We start from the raw sequence: 17,307 nt of genomic DNA on the forward strand, positions 1-17,307 counted from the left end.
TTGTTTATATATTATGCAAAACTATTTAATAGGCTAGATTAGTTGATCAAGACATTTTGTTCATCCCCTTATACAGAAGTGATAACGGACTTATCTAATATTGTTTTCTCCACTGAAAAAAATATTGTAATTTTCTTATATACCTACATATTCATTTCAAATAATGAAGATTTTAACTAACTAAAACAAAGAAGTATCCACTAAAGAAACACACTTAGCACATGGAGGTTTATCTACATCATTTTTATCATATTATGTAATTTTGTCTTCACTTTTATATATGATATCGTGTATATAAACATGTTTTTTTTCCCCTAAGATTACTTTGTGAGTTTGTCTTACTATCATTCTAAGGTATTTTAGTCAAAATAGTCTCTGAGATTGGCATAACTCCTCACTTTGGTATTTGAGATTTGAAATCGATTGAAGTGGTCCTTGAGTTTGTCCACCATTAATCATTTTTTACCTTTCATGAAATAATCTCTGCTAAATAAGGACCAAAATGACGAAATTACCCTTAATTTAATAAACAATGAGCCAAAATGATTTGTCAAAATTTGGGGTGTTTTCGTCAAATTTTTCTTAATTGACTAATATTTTCTACGGAAGGACGAAAATGATTGATGGTGGACAAACTTAGCCACTAGTTCGATCAATTTCAAATCTCAGGAACCAAAATGATGAGTTATGTCAATCTAAGAGACTATTTTGGCTAAAAAGCCTTATTCTAATATAAGTGATATACTACATTAAGCTACAATGAGGAGAGGTTTGTACCTACGACATAGTGGGTTGAAAATAAAGGTCCTAAACTAAACTCCTAATTTGTTTAGACTCTTTCCTTTTTTAACCAAATTCGAATCTATATCTTCGTAAATTATAGTAGTTTAGAGTATCATCTTATAATGAATGTGGTCCAATATCCTGTAGACAGGGTGTTGGATTTCTACCCATGTGTCTCGAGTTCAAATGTCCCCTTCCCCTAAATTATGTAATAGTTTCGAACTCTCCCTCTCCCTCCTCTTAATAATTGTAAAATTTAAAAATAAATAAATAAATAAATAAAATAAAACAAAACAAAAAGAGTACCATCTTATTAAAAAAAAAAAATCGATATATTTGATAATTATCTACATATTATAGATGTTATATTAACGTGTCATTGTGTAAATCCTAGATAGATAATTTTTTTTTTTTTAACAAACGATATTATCTACACTAAGAGGAAGGGGTGGGCTAAGTCTCACAATGGGCTACCAATAATATGGTTCAAATTTGCCTTTGGCGAGATTCGAACCTAAGACCTCTTACTTATAACTAAAGACGAATACCACTAGACTATAATACTAAGTGACAAATCCTAGATAGATTTGGTTACTAATTATTATTTCCCTACTAGGATTGTATTTACTTGGAGTACAAGTAATTCCTTTCCTTTTTACTACTATAAATAATGGCACTGTGTAGGAGGGAATAACACATCTCATACACACAGAGAAATCCTTACACTTTCTACACTTTCTCTATTGCCGTACCCCTCTCTCCCTTGTCAGATAAATTGGTCACAACACATTATCAGCACGGTCCTCCATTGTGCTAAGGAATCTGACGTGAAATTTTTTGCATTTGCATCAAACTAGTTCATCAACATCATCATGCAATCAGGTTCTTCCAAAACAACTCGATAATTTTTTCATCCCTGATAGCATAAACATTCACCATAATGCATGACCCAACTTTACGTTTACGAATTTTAGATTCTACATCCACCATAATAATTGAATTGAAATTGAAAAAAAAAAAATTAGGGATTTGAAAACCCCGACGAGCCACAGCTTTTAACCGCCGATCAGTCGCAACCCACGAGCAACGAAGGCCGAAAGCCTAGAGAACCAAACACACTGTTTGGCACCATTGTCCCCTAAACCAAACCCTCATCCTGAAGCCGAGACTAACTCGTTGAATTTTTCAACGAAACCACGCCCTGTAGTTATGTCATTTTGACAAAACTTGGTCTTCAACGATGATCTTCGAAATTCTAGAACAATTTTGTGAATTTTTCACAAAAAATCCCTTCGATTCTCACACCCACCGACATCAAGACTCTTCCTCTGTTGAAAACCTCGATTCCACGTTGAACCATGGGTTGCCCCGGCCAAGGAACATCGCCTGAAGCAGGGCTTGAATTTTTGTCCGGCGGATTCCCATACCCAGCGTTGCTAGGGTGACCTGCAGTTCCAAGCCAAGCTCTAATGGGCCTTAGTTTCCTTTGGTCCACACAACACAACACCATTTTGGGCTTACTTATGCTTGTTGCCTTGACCCATATCACCACTCATCTGGGCTGAGGTGATTTCCCAGCCGGCGAGCATTACCAGCCCACGTGGGGCTTCGGTGTTCCCTCCTACACCGTACCACACACGATCCCAACCCATATGGCTAGTTCAACGGTGCATGCGATGCTTCGAATTACAGCTCATTTTGGGCGTCTGTTTATGGGCTTGCATTTACAGTTCGTTTTGTCTACCTTGACAGGCATGACTTGTTGCTCAACCTGTGCCCACCCTAGCCCAATTTATTGTGCTTAGGCTAAACGGCTTACATGGTTTTCACCACTAGGGCTTTGGTTTAATTTTTTAGGCCACCAAGCTTTAGCACCTAACTTTTAAGGCCTATTGGGTATATAATTGTTTTGCCCACTTTAAAATTTGGCCCGAAGTCCAATAATTAATGCAACTATATCGTAGGCCCCAAAGACCTACATGCATATATTTGTTGCATATTTTTCTATATATATTATGTTTGCTTGCAAGAACCCATGAACCTGAAGTTCATAAACTTTTTCAAAACCTGAAGTTTTCGAAAAATATGCCTTTGAAAACCCGAAATTTTTCATGAAAATTTAAACCAATACATGTCTAATAAAACCTGAATGTTCTACTCATATGTGAATGGATTGATTTTGTCTCCACTGTACTAACCACAATCTTGTCCATTTATTTTGCGACAAAGTTATGTCGAATTTGAACAAACTCAACTTTACCACTTTAAAGGTTTCCGGAAGAAACTACCTCAAGTGGGTGAAAAATGTGAAGTTCTACCTCACCACTAAGAATTTTAGAGTATCTGTAGAAGTTGAGATGAATAACCCAGTTGAAGAAGCTGAGAAAACCATTGCCATGATTTTCATTCGAAGACATATTCATGATGTACTACAAATCAAGTACCTCACTGAGGAAGATCCTCAAGCTTTGTGGGTCGCTTTGGTGAATCGTTTTGATCACCAAAAAGACATCTTCTTGATTGAAATAAGACATGGCTGGCTGCATTTCCACTTCCCGGATTTTAAGTCTGTGAATGAATACAATTTTGGAGTTTGTCGAATCCGATCACTTCTCAAGTTCTGTAACAAGGACTTGACCGTAGAAGATTTCTTGGAGAAGACCTATTCGACCTTCTCTGCAACCAATATTGTCATACAGCAACAATATAGGGCACATAAATTGCTAAGTTTTCAAATTTGATCTCTGTTTTACTTATTGATGAAAAGCAAAATCAGTTGTAGATGAAAAATCATCAAGCTCGACCTACTATCTTGACCGATGTGCCTAAAGTACATAATAACGAGAAACGACACTTGAACTGTCGTTTTAAGCATGGTAAGCGAGGCCAGAAGCCATCTAATCAAGGTTAATAGAGCCAAGGCCCATCTAAGGAAGGAAATCGAGCCCATAAGTGTTCTAACATCTCTCCCAAGGCCTCGAACTTCAAGAATAAGGCAAAGCACCTGACACCATGGATGCAGATATGTGCTACCACTATGGTTCAAAGGATCATTGGTCCCAAGTTTACCGAGCTCCTCTCAAGGTCGTCGCTAAGTATCAACCTCATCGTAAGAAGTTTGAATCAAACTTTGCTCAATTGGATGAACTGAATAATACAAAAATAGAGGTTTCTGATTTTTAGGAATACATTCCCACGATGGAGATTAGATTCTTGGACATGGGCCCACATTTTGCCGAATTTTACCCCTCGGGGCCAAATTTGGTTGAACCCTTTTTTGTCTTTTTTTTTTTATTAAATTTTTGAAAAATTTCCTTTATGTTTGGATTATTTAATTTTGGATATTAAGTTTTATGAATTATCTTCTCGAATAATTAATTGAATGGAATTTATGTTTTCGAACCTTTTATGACTAGTGGGGAAGTTTGTTACCTAGCAGATAGTGCAACCACGCATACTATTTTGCATGAAAGCACCTATTTCACTAACTTTGTACCTAATAATGCACCTCTGACAACCCTCTCAGGTTCATCCAACCTGGTCGAAAGATATGAACATGCTTGTATAGTGTTGTCCAATGCATCGAATTGACCATTAAAAATGCACTTTACCATCCACATTCCGGAAGAACGTTGTTGAGCTTTAAAGACATTCGAGACAATGACTACCATGTTGAAACCTATGTAGAAAACGGAGTTAAATTAGTTCCTATAAATATGGCCAGAAGTGTATTGTAGAAAAGATGGAGCATATCCTGAGTGGTCTGTATACTACATTATACACCCCATTGAAACCCACTATATGGCCTGCCCTACCTCAGGGACTGCACACGAAGTTTTACTTTAGCATGACTGGTTGGGACACCTTAGACGAGTCGTGATGCACCGTATACACAAATCTTCACATGGGCATCCCCTAACTAAAAGCTTAGGCACCATCCAGAAGGATATTGCATGGTAAACCTGCTCCATAAGAAAGCTCATTATTCAGCCTTCTTATGATGAGATCGGTTTGGATCCTCCTATTTTTCTACAAAGGGTTTAGGGGTATATTTGGGGACTAATTCAACCACTTTGCGACCATTTACATACTTTATGGTATTGGTTGACCCTTCCACATGTTGGTCACATGTGTGCTTGTTGTCCACCAGAAATGTTGTCTTCTCTAAACTGTTGGCTCTGGTTATCAAGCTCAGGGCTCATCACCCTGATTATCCAAACAAATCAATTTGATTGGATAATACTGGAGAATTCATATAAAAAAACTTTCGATGACTATTGCATGGCGGTTGGGATTAAAGTTAAACATTCATTACCCCATGTTCATACCTAGGACGGCCTAGCTAAAGCTTTCATTAAGCACCTTCAAATTATTACTTGATCGTTGGTTATACGTACCAAGCTCCCGATCGCTTCTTGGGGCTATTTAATATTGCACGCAACCTTGTTGGTGATGTGGTATAAACTAACACACAAATTAAACCCTAATTATGGAATCATAGTATGAGTAAGTAGGGAGCACTCTATTTTGGGGATTAGAAAGGATGCTAATCAACACAAATTAAACTTATAAATTTGAAAATTAAGTTAAACTAACAACAAAACAATGACTGGGAGAATTTTGGATGAATTTAATTAAAACAGAAGTAATTGGCAGCAAGTAAATTAAGTTGTGAATGAAATATGGATGAAATGATAGCTAAAGGATTCTTCTCCACACATGAAGCATATGCACACAAATAGATTTCTAGTTATTTTTCCTACAAACCATGAATGACAATGCCCCAAATTAACCGTGAACATCACTAATTAACTATCAGATTTTCCTAAGTTCATTGAATTGGACTCAGCGACACAACCAAATTATTCTTCTCAAGTTCCCTAACTATGAAAAGCATGATAAAGATTCATGTCAATTATCATTAAGTTCTGTGAAAATCAAATATTGACAAAGCATTCGTAACTATGAAAAACATGATACTCCTGCCAAGAATTTACTTAACTCAATCATGACTAGTGACTTTTACTACTTACATATTGTGTCACCCTTACTTACTAAAATGGGTCCTCAGATAAGGATGGGAATCTATGTCGGTTATGATTCTCCTTCTATTACTAGTTACTTAGAACCATTGATAGGCAATCTCTTTACCACTCGTTTCGCGGATTGTTGCTTCTATGAGACAGTCTTCCCATTGTTAAGGGGAGATAATAACAGCACCATTCTAGAAAAACGACGCAAATTATTGTGGACGACTCCCACTTTGTCTCATTTAGATCCCTGCACCACCAGTTTGAGATTAAAGTGTGACATATCCTAAATCTTCAATGTGTTCCTTAGAACATGCTAGATGTTTTCATTGATCTAGTGAGAGTGACGAGATCACATATACCAGCTGCAAAGATAGATGTACCAAATGTACCAGGGACTTCCCTTTTGGAAAACCAGGACGCCTCTGTGGTCGACCCCATACTTTGGCAGCTAGCTAATCCTCTGCTCTTACTTAGAAGCATGGTAGACCCCTTGATTCAAAGGATTCATAACCCTAGAAAAAGAAACCCATGGCACAGGATAGTGAGCCTACTGTGAATCCGACCATCGCCTACTTATTATATCCAACGCACGAGGAAATTCTAGACTATGGAAGCGTCTTGGAATAGACAAATCCCCCTCCCGAGAATCGAGAGATTTCAGCCAATTATTCTAGCTTGGATGATGTTTGGTGTAGAAATGAGATGATAATCGACAATGCATTAACATATGCAATAACTACTAAGATCATGCTGAATAATGACATTGAACCTCATTCCATTGATGAATGTCAACGTAGAACTGATTGGTCAAATTGGAAATAAGCAATCCAAGTCGAACTCAATTCTCTTGCGAAACGCAAGTTGTTTAGGCATGTAACTCCTACACCGCCACATGTGGAGTCTGTTGGCTACAAGTGGGTTTTCATAAAGAAGTGTAATAAGAGGAATGAAGTAGTGCAATATAAGGCACATCTTGTGGCGCCAGGTTTCTTTCAACGCCATGGGATTGATTATGACAAAACATATTCGCATCTTATGGATGTGATTATGTTCCACTACCTTATCAGTTTGGTAGTTTCCAAAAAGCTGGATACACAGCTTATGGACATAGGAACTGCGTATTTCTATCAGGATCTTGATACGAAAATCTACATGAAAGTTCCTGAAGGACTTACATTAACTGGATTAAATAACTTTAGACCACGGAACACCCTCTATTTGGCTGAGGCATCACTCTACGGATATAAGTAATTTGGGCGGATGTGGTATAACGTCTGAGTGAGTATTTGATAAATCAAAGATATATGAACAATGAACTATGCCCCTAAGTGTTTATTAAAAAGTCACATTCTAGATTTGCAATCTTTGCAGATTATGTCAATGACATAAATCTCATTAGGACTCTTGAAGAGTTTAAGAAAACTGATATGCACTTGAAGTTAGAATTTGAGATGGAAGAACTTGGGAAAACTCGATACTGTCTTGGCCTAGATTGAGCACAGTTAAGATAGAATCAGAGCACATCAGTCCAACTACACCCAGAAGGTGTTGCATCATTTTAAAGAGGATAACATGAAGTCTTCAAGTACTACTATGGTCGTTTGATTGCTAGATGTTAAATGAGATCCCTTCCATCCAAAGGAAGATGAAGAAGAGATTTTGGAACCCGAAGTTCCATATCTAAGTGTGATAGGCGCTTTATTGTACATAGTTCAGTGCACTAGACCAGACATCCACTTTGTTGTCAATCTTTTGGCAAGATACAGCAATACACCCACATGCATACACTGGACAGGTGTTAGAGACATCTTCCACTACCTTAAAGGTACGAATCCTTGAGAGTTGTTGCAATCCCCTCGGTTCTTGAGTTGATCTCGCCTTGTTGATTATGTTGATACAGGGTACTTATCTGACCAGCACAAAGCACGCTCTCAAACATGTTAGGCCTTTACAATTAGAGGCACCATAATATGTTGGAGGTCAACCAAACAAACCTTAGTTGCCACTTTTTCGAACCATGCTAAGATACTCGCTTTACATGAAGCTACTCGGGAATGCTTCTAGCTGATAACAGTTGTGGAACATTTTCTAAGTATTTGTGATTTTTCTTCCATCGTTGACATCCCTACAATGATCTTTGAAGATAATCAGAATGTATTGGACAACTCAAGAATGGATACATCAAATGAGATAACACCAAGCACATTGCGCTAAAGTTCTTCTTCTCACATCAGCAACAAAAGCATTCGAAGGTTTAAGTCAAGCAAATCCGTTCCAAGGACAACCTGACCAACCTCTTCACCAATTCTATACTAAAGACGACGTTTCAAAAGCTTGTTCAAGGAAAACTTTCTAAGTTGTAACATTGTTAGTTCTCTTTGAAATTATGTCAAACTCAGGGGAGTATCCTAAAGTATACTCGCTTGACCTTAATGTTCTCTTTTTCCCAACGATTAGGAGCATTTCCCTTTGGGTTTTTGCTACCTGACCAGGTTTTGACGAGGCACCCATCCTGGGTTGATTATATCCTGATGTACATCCCGTAGACCTTTAATTTGACTTTGCACTTTCTCACGCACTTTTTCTTAGACTATAGGGTTTTGTCTCACCCTTGGTTTTGCAATAGCCATTGGGTTTTTGTAAGACTTAGTTTCATGTGCAAATTCCTTTGTCTGAGACTAGCGTGTTCCCAGATCAGTGTCGACGAGTCGCCATCCTCAACTCTACCTGATGACGAATCTACTTCAATATTTACACACTCAAGGGGAAGTGTTATATATATTATATTAAAGTGTGATGGTATAATTCCTAGATAGATTTGTTTACTAGTTATTATTTCCCTACTAGGATTGTACTTACTTGGAGGATAAGTAATTCCTCTCCTCTTTACTACTATAAATAACTGCACAATGTAGGGAAACACACCACATCATACACACATAGATATCCCTAAACTTTCTCCACACACCACATCATACACACATAGATATCCCTAAACTTTCTCCACTCAGTCTCTTGCCGCATCCATTATCTCTCTAGTCAGATAAATTCGCCACAACATTATATTGGTTATAAACGATTACATATCTAACTCAACTACCATAAATAAACACATACACAAACTTTAAGAGTGGAGACAATTCTTGGTAGTTAGAGGAATGTAGCATGATTATGAGAAGGAAATTAAACGATAAGGTTTGTTTAATTGACACCCCATATTTGAATATATCGCACTTAAAATTTTAATACTAAATGATTTATATGTTGTAATATGAAGAAAAAAAATATAAGCCTTAAAAATTTTTACAAATACTTTTTAAATACACCCTAAGTCATTTCTAAAGTTAAATAACCTGGATCTTAAGGTTCTTTTCCTTACGTTCTCAAACCTACTGTTTTTTTATGAATGAAACATGAAATCGACTTTCTGGAAGAGGTATGACTTCATATTTTTCTCATTTTGCATCAATTTGAAAATTTTATTAATTGTGAAACCGTAAATCCCAATACCTGTTTTTGGGGTCCCCAAAAAGGTGGCGATATATCACTATGTCTTTGCTGAGGAGATAAAGATATTTTTGTGAATATCTTGCACTATTTCATTTATTACGTATTTGTAGGTTGGAGCCTATTGAAAATATGCATAGCCTTGTTAGGCAGTCGTTTGTAGTCTTGTAGATACATGTGAAAAGGTACACAATTTCGGTAGATACTTGCTTAAACTTTCTGTGGATTGTGAGGTTAGTTTGGATAATCAAAGTCTATTAAGATCATTTTTAGTTTAAAAATAGGTTGGCAATCCATACGTTTTTTTAATACCCCTCACGCCATGAAAAACTTCACACCTACTTTTTACATTAAAATTTTTTACTTATGAAAAATGCCCTCACACACCCCACTTATTATAAGTTTTAACAAATACCTACCAAATTTGTTCATATATTCAGCAGGCATCTACCGAATTTAAGATTTAGCATGTCGTTACCAAAACTATGAGATATTTTAGCCGGATGCTGCCAGCGGAGAATGGGTTAATTAGAGGCAGTCTTCAGTTAGAATTGCCCATGAAGCCCAGCCAAGGGAGAATGGGTTGATTGGAGATGTGAATGAATCCTGATCGGACTGCGTACATGACATATCCCGACTGAGAATGTCCACTTGGGTTCCGAATCGAGTTGTGCTGGCTGACACCCGGAAGGTGACGAAACTATAAAGTATAGTGATGTGGAAAATGTGAATAAATTTAAACCTAAAAGTGCCTAAATACAAGAGTGCGCATGTTAGTGGGAATGAACTCATTTCACACGTGATGTCAGAGCATAAGTAAAGTACAGTAAAGTAGGATGAGAATTATGCCATCAAAGGTAATTTCCTATACCAAGATTTGCCAAGAATCCTTGTCAATACAAAAGCTCAGCACTAAAACCTGGAAGAGCGAAAAATAAGAGTGAGTGGGCCTAAAAATAAAGCTTTATAAAAACATTTTTGAAAACATTATAAGCCCTCACTATAAAATAAGTATAGTTTCCAAAATATACATACTACGTATAGCATGAAAACACTTACCGTAGCTTGCAAAATTACAAGAATGCCATACATAGCAATATTTTGTAAATAAACACATAACAACCAAAATCACATGATCTTGCACAAACAAACATATCATAATGAGTGCTCATCGACACATATTGACACACGAGTTCATGCAGAGATATTCTATTATGACCAGGGCTAGGTGTAACAATGATATACGCTCTAATACTATAATCATGTGAAGATTGATACTATGCACATCACATACGAGTCCTAATTGCCTTTAGCAATCTAGGAAATGACTGGCACCTACAATGGATCCAAAGTGAGCGTACGGTGCGATGTGCACATACACATGAAAGACTGGCCCTGGCCTGGGCAAGTACTAACACTGATGCAACAACGATGAGCAGATAATGCAAATATCATCATGCAATGGTAAATCAATAGTTCACAACACCATAATATTATTCACGGCCATAAATAAAATTAAGGCATAATAATACGCATACCTGTGCATCCCGTAGAATGAGCATAACTTCAAAATTTCTATCAATGCGCTAAATATTATAAACATCACGCTAATCTAGGCGTATTGTAGAAAACTCTTTATGAAATGTATAAATGGAGACTAACAATTATATATACTTTATAAAAGAAAATACCCACTCACAGTTACTTGCAAGGTCACAACCGTTCAAACTAGCATAACCGAAGTCTCCAATAGTAATTGCACCACAGGATTCCTCGGCTGTGGCCAAAGTTGGCCGGAAAATAGCTCGAAAGCCATCGTATCTCCGCCTGAAAACTGGAAAAGTTTCCTCGAGTTGGTTTCTCGGTCGAAGAATTCGAGAACTCGCCAGAGTTCTCCATCCTCTATTTCTCTAGTTTGTGTGCAGGCCCAGGGGTTTATTTCAAATTTCTGGGCTCGGGGAAAGAGATAAGACGAGGTGATAAGTTTGGATTATGGTGGTGGTCTGGGTGGTTCACCAGAGGAAGACGGGCGATGTGGGTGTTTGGGTTTACGGGTAGGGGAGAGAGAGAGAGAGAGAGAGAGAGAGAGAGAGAGAGAGAGAGAGAGAAGAGAGAAAGTGTGTCCGAGTGATTTGGAAGGCACGAGATAGGGGGAAAGGAGTGGGGAGTCCCACGTGGGTGGGTCCCACTGGACAGAAACTCAAAATAAAATATGAAAATAATAGAGAGCCAATTATTTAGAATAGTGAAATTATTGAAATGCCCTTCGACTTTGTAAGTCTGTAAAATCTTCATCGTAACTCCAAATTCAATTCTGCTCATGCATACGCATTCGTATTGTCGAGTACTATAAGGATACGCTAAAAGAATATTTTGTACGTCTCATTATACACTGGTCAACGAAAGTCAACACCTTCGCCTCTAGGGGCATTTTCGTCAATTCACACTTTTAAAATTTATAAAATTGTAGAATTAGGGACAGGTTGTCATACTACATATCTCCAAGGAAAGAGAATCAAATTACTAGGATATTTCTAAGAAAGGAGTACATATCATGTGTGCTACATTAGAATACATATTTGATGACGGTGCCTTGACTTAGGCGTAGGAGACGCTTCTCCATGTCTAGGTATAGATGAACGGCATGTAGAGAGAATGTGTGTGGTCCTTGTAGAGAATGAGTTTATTGTATCTTCAAAGATCCTTGGGGAATTCAAAGAGAAGTCCCAAATAAATACCTAGGCTAGAGTATGTATAGAATCTTGAGAGAGTAATCCCAATTAAACCGAGGGACTATTTAGGAGAGAATTTAGGATAAGATATCCTATCTTCCTAGGATTATGATTACTGCCAAATCCTCAAGATATCCTAATTTGACATGAATTGGGTTTTCCTCTCTTGGGGATGAGTAATATAGGTACCGGACTAAGAAGCCTGATAGTCTGAGAGTCATGAGCCATGGGTATTCTAGCGTTTGTTGCCACCCAAGGTTACATGTTAGGGGCCTAGAAATCATGGTCCCACACCGCCGAAATTATGTAAGTTTCCAACAAGCACCTACCTAAGACGTGCATATTTTTAGTAGGCTCCAACCAAAAAGTGCACAAATATAATGGTTCAAATTTTTGGGGATACGAATCACGATTTCGGGTTTAACAAGCATAAAAACGTCATTCAAATTGATGCAAAATGATAAAGATATGAAGTCTTAACTCTTGCGGATCCTCCAAATACTCGATTTCATGTTCCATTCGTCAAAACTAAGGTTTTTTTTTCTTCATTAAACGTGTTTCTACTTTTTGTGGTTCGTGTTTTGTTATACAATTGAGTGGAAGAGTGAGTTTGAAAGCCTGAAGAAAATTACAGATTAATTTGGGGTGTATTCAGAAAATAATTTATTTTTATTTTTAAATACACTACCTTTTCAGGCATAAGTAGTCATTTTTTATTGGGGTTGTAAGTCATTTAATATTAAATTTTTAAATGAGGTGTCTCCACAAATGCTAAAGAGATTCTCCCAAAAGTAAAACTATCCATAAATTATCTGTCACCTCATATTTTCGCATAATATTTTATAATGTTGATACGAGAATTGACGTTAAACTGTGAGGTGATAGAGAGTACATGGAAAGTCCCACTTTGCTAGAGTCTTCTTAGCATTTCTATTCAACACTCATTTTTATCTCACACGACTGAAATTTGAATTTTTTCAATTTATTCGATATAATGATTGAAAATTGAGAAGGGTGTATGAGAAGTAAAAATAGACGTCGATAGCACTACACTAAAACAAACCCAACACCAAATAAAATTGGTTTTATACCCTAATTGAACCCTAGGCTTGCTTGGAATTCTACTGGAAATTATCAAAATTCCAAACGTATTTTCCAAACTTAAATCCGTATTTAACATAGTGAAAGAAGGATGCGGCCTAAAAAGTACATCTGTCATCGCAAAGTGGTTAGTTTGTCTCATGACGTTAGTGTTTGACCCGTCTCGTATTATTGTCAGTTGATGAGATAATCAAATAGATAAAAAAATGAACATTAATCAATGCCAATATTGACATAAACCAAATTTCCTACTTGCTAAGTAGATACTTGAGACTTTAGAGCAAGTCCATCCTTAAAAATACGTTAGCATCCAACCCATTTAATCCACTCATTCAAGCATATGCATCATTGCAGCGGATGTGCCAAAGATCATGAGCACGAACGAGGCGCACCAAATTTGAAGGTTGAGGGTTAAATTCGTTGTGTAATTAGATCTCTTTTTCTTTCTTCCAATTTTCTGGGTTGTTTAGTGTACAACAAATAGTCACCACTTAATTATGAAGGACGCCAGATTATATAGATACACCCAAATCCGAAAGTAAGAAAGTGAAAACATAAAAACTGTACAAAGCCATTGAGTTACTTTGAATGTCTGGTTTCTTCATTGGAAACAAAAGGCCTACTACAGGGCATAGTTGCAGAATCAAGGAAGAAAACCGAAAACATGTTCCGAAACTAAAGCAGTAAGTTATGAGACACCTTGGAGACGAAAATTAATTGGTAGAACCAACTTCAAAAGGCTGGTTCTTCAGCACCTCCAAGCCGAGGCCGATATGAGATCCTTGCACTGCCAGCGGAGAACAAGCGAAGACTGTCTCTTCTCGATGTGGAAACCCCCAACCGGAGTCCGCTGCACCAAACACTCGGCTTGGGACTCGGTGAAATTGCTGAATGTCAATGGGGAGAACCCAGATGACAAAAACAGTGTTCTCCATGAAGGTGTTCTTTTAGGCAAAAGATGGCAGCCTGTTACAATCTTTTCAATGCCTGGTTGGAGCAAGTACCTCTCAATCTTCTGCAGGGTATCTGGGTTTACATTTGCAGCATCTATTGATTCAAGCAAGCCAGAGTAAGAGTAGAGGGCTTGGATTATTTGGTGGGGAAATGGAACATCGGTCCGGTCACTGCCTCTGTCCAAAGAAACCACAATTCTGGGAGAAAGCTGCTTAACAAAGCGCAAGATCAAAGGAAGCGACAAGGGGTTATTCGAAAAGGAGCCAATCGGGAGATTGACAGCAACTGCCACACCCTCAGAGGCAGGAAGAGGCAATCCCAAAGAACCAGAGTTCAATGACTCAAGGCTTACAAGTTCAAGTTCGAATGCCAAGTTGAGCTCACTAGCAAAGTGTATGAGGTTTTCTCGAGTGAAACTAACCTCGAATTCATCATGGGTGGAAGAGGATATAAATGCAGTGATTTTAAGAGATGGTACACCCCCATTTCTCAAGGCAACTTCTTGCATAAAAGAAGCCCATTGGCCACCATAGCCAATATCAAAATCAATAACATGAACACGATTAAAGCCCTCCACGGCTTCAAGGATGGCTTGGTTACAAGTAAAATTGGCAAATTGGACAACAGGTGAGATTTCAGAGAACGATTTATAAGCACCAATCTTGAAAATGATGCTAAAAGGCGACAAGGCCGAAGAGCAGTTACTAGAGGTGTTGGTGTTTAGGAGAAATTGCAAGGCCTCCTTGAAGTAAAAAGCAGTCCTTGAAAATGGCTTACCAATGGGAGAGAGCTGGTGATTGAGCCGCGCCAATATCCCTTGCGCGAGTACCAAATTTCCTGTTTCGATCAGCTCTGCTGCATTGAAAAGCTGGTCAATTACCGCTTGCTGAAACTGCTGCTGCTGCAGCTGGTTCTGGTTCATCATTTCTTTACAGCCCTCTGCTGGGCTCATCATTTTCTCCTTTGCCACCGGCATTGTTGGCCTCTGCTGCTGAAGGTGCTGAGGAAGAAACTGAAGCTGCTGCTGAGCCCGAACCACTAGCTCTTGCCCGGGATTCGAAAACGGTACCCTTTGGACCGGGTAACTGGGTCCTAATTCACCAGAATTGAGCCTTTTTGACGGTGGCGGTGACAGAAGGTGGTGCTCTTGCAATTGGGCATACGTCAAAGGCATAAACATAGCTGGGTACTGTGCAAACTGAGCTTGGTTTTCGTTAATTACCATCTGGGGATTGAAAATCTGAGGCTTCTCATCCAATCCCATGCTCTGTTGCTGCTGAAACATGCCGGAAGATTGCGATACCAGAAAAGGATTGCTCATTGAAGCAGAGAAGATTGCAGGGTTTGGTCTCACATTGCTGCTCCGAGTCTCAACATTTGATGCATTATTACTGAAATTAAAATCAGGACCAGAACTTGCATGTAGAGAGGGGCTCACCAAACTCCCAGAATTGTTATTGGGTTCGAATCCGCCTCCGTATCCTCCTTGATCCACCACATCTTGAAACCCTCCGCCGCTGAATTCCAAATCTTGATGGAGATTATCAGAGCCGCTTGAACTCTGCAGCAGCGTGTTCAATCCGAGAGACGGGTCTTCTATATCACTCATAATCAACCTCAGGATGGACTGCTCTTGACCGGGAGACTCAGACAGAACGCTCTCCCAGTCCTCCATGCCGAGGGGCGGCCCGCATTTTTGTTCCTCTAAGGGTGTTCGAGATGGGTTTTCAACCCCCGCAGTTGTTGTGTCTGTAGAGCGGCCGCAGCCACCGCTGGCTCCGCTGCCGTGGGAGGAAGACAGTGTTGAGGAGGATGTCGGAGGGCTTGGGCTTCTTCTGGTATCGAGAACAGAGGTGGGCTCAGAGCCGCCCACATAACAATTCTCCTTGCTGTTTTGGTGGTGGTGATTCCACTTTTGCGGCGGCGGTGGCGGCGGCGATAGAAATGAATCTGAAGCAGCAGCAGCAGAAGAAGAAACAGAAGAGAAATCTAACACCCCCTTCCCTTGAAACTCCTCAAAAGGTAGGGGCATGGCCTTCATCTAACAAAATCAACACAACTATAAATCTCCACAAACCAAAAAACCCAAAAATCTCCAGCTTTTCTTCAACGCCTACGAAACTCACAACCCCAAAAGTCACAAATTACAAATGGTTCAACTCAAATTTACAAACCAAGACAGCTCAATGCTAAAAACCCCAAAAACAAAAACTCATATTTTCTTTCTGGGTCAAACAGAGACTACCCAACTACATGCACAGCTCAAGAAACGAAATTTCACTACCCAAAAGCACTTTTAATAGCTTCTACTGCTCTGCTAGCTTAATGGCTTTTGTTCTTGCAGAAAAAGCTTTTGTATTTGAAGCAAACAGGCCTCAAGGCTCAAGACCCATGTTTGGAACCATCTTCTTCTTTCTTCATTTCTTCCGTCTGTGTGGGTTGGGGGCTTTTGTGGGATTTTCTTTTCTTTTCTTTTCTCCTCTGCTCCTCTGGTTTGCCTTGAGCCTTGAGGGTTAATGGTACTTCGTCTTCCTTCTCTTCTCGGCTATGGGGATGCGTGCAACATATAAAAGTGGGGATAAAGTGCTCTCTCTCTCTCTCTCTCTCTCTCTCTCTTGTTTTTTAATTTATAATTTTTCAATTTTTAATTTTTAATTTTTCAATTTTTAATTTATAATTTTTTTTTTATGTGGCTTTTGTCTGTAGATGTAGTTGTCTATCTCGCTGCTAGGGTTACTGTCACTCCCTTCAAACCCACTCGCATGCAGCACACGTTAATGCCACCTATTCCGCCATAATAAATAGTAGCGGCTGGTCAAGGGCTAGTTTGGATTGCCGTCCTCTGAAAAAATGCTATTATCAAAAGTAGATAGAGTTACTTCTGCTTTCTACTGTTTTAGTTCTATAATTTTGACAAAAGAAATTTTTTTTTTCATTTACCAAACACAAGTTTAGTTCAATTTTTTTTTAAAAATTACTTTTAAAATAATTTCAGCAATGTCAAACCAGTCTAAGAAAGTTTTTATTCCTACTTAATAGTAATTGCCATTGTCAATAATTATTCACACTAATTTTTTAGAAAATAAAGATATGAAAGAAATAGATTTGTAGGGAGTTTTGGTGTGGGAAGTGAAGGTGATGGTTGTGCATTATAGATCTATTAATTATTCTATTTCTTCTCATTTTTTTGGGATTTT

At 38.4% G+C, this 17,307-nt stretch overlaps 1 protein-coding gene across 1 annotated transcript; it reads right to left on the reverse strand.

Annotated features, from left to right (window-relative positions):
• Positions 1 to 13,735: 13,735 nt before the first annotated feature.
• LOC137733661 (scarecrow-like protein 22) lies at positions 13,736 to 16,717 on the reverse strand. The gene has a single exon (XM_068472807.2). The coding sequence runs from the start codon at positions 16,149 to 16,151 to the stop codon at positions 13,905 to 13,907; it is 2,247 nt and encodes a 748-aa protein (XP_068328908.2). The 5' UTR covers positions 16,152 to 16,717; the 3' UTR covers positions 13,736 to 13,904.
• Between the last annotated feature and the right edge of the window lie 590 nt (positions 16,718 to 17,307).

This window comes from Pyrus communis, chromosome 7 (genome assembly GCF_041283825.1).
Source record: "Pyrus communis isolate YQ-2024b chromosome 7, ASM4128382v1, whole genome shotgun sequence".
NCBI classification, from domain to species: Eukaryota; Viridiplantae; Streptophyta; class Magnoliopsida; order Rosales; family Rosaceae; genus Pyrus; species Pyrus communis.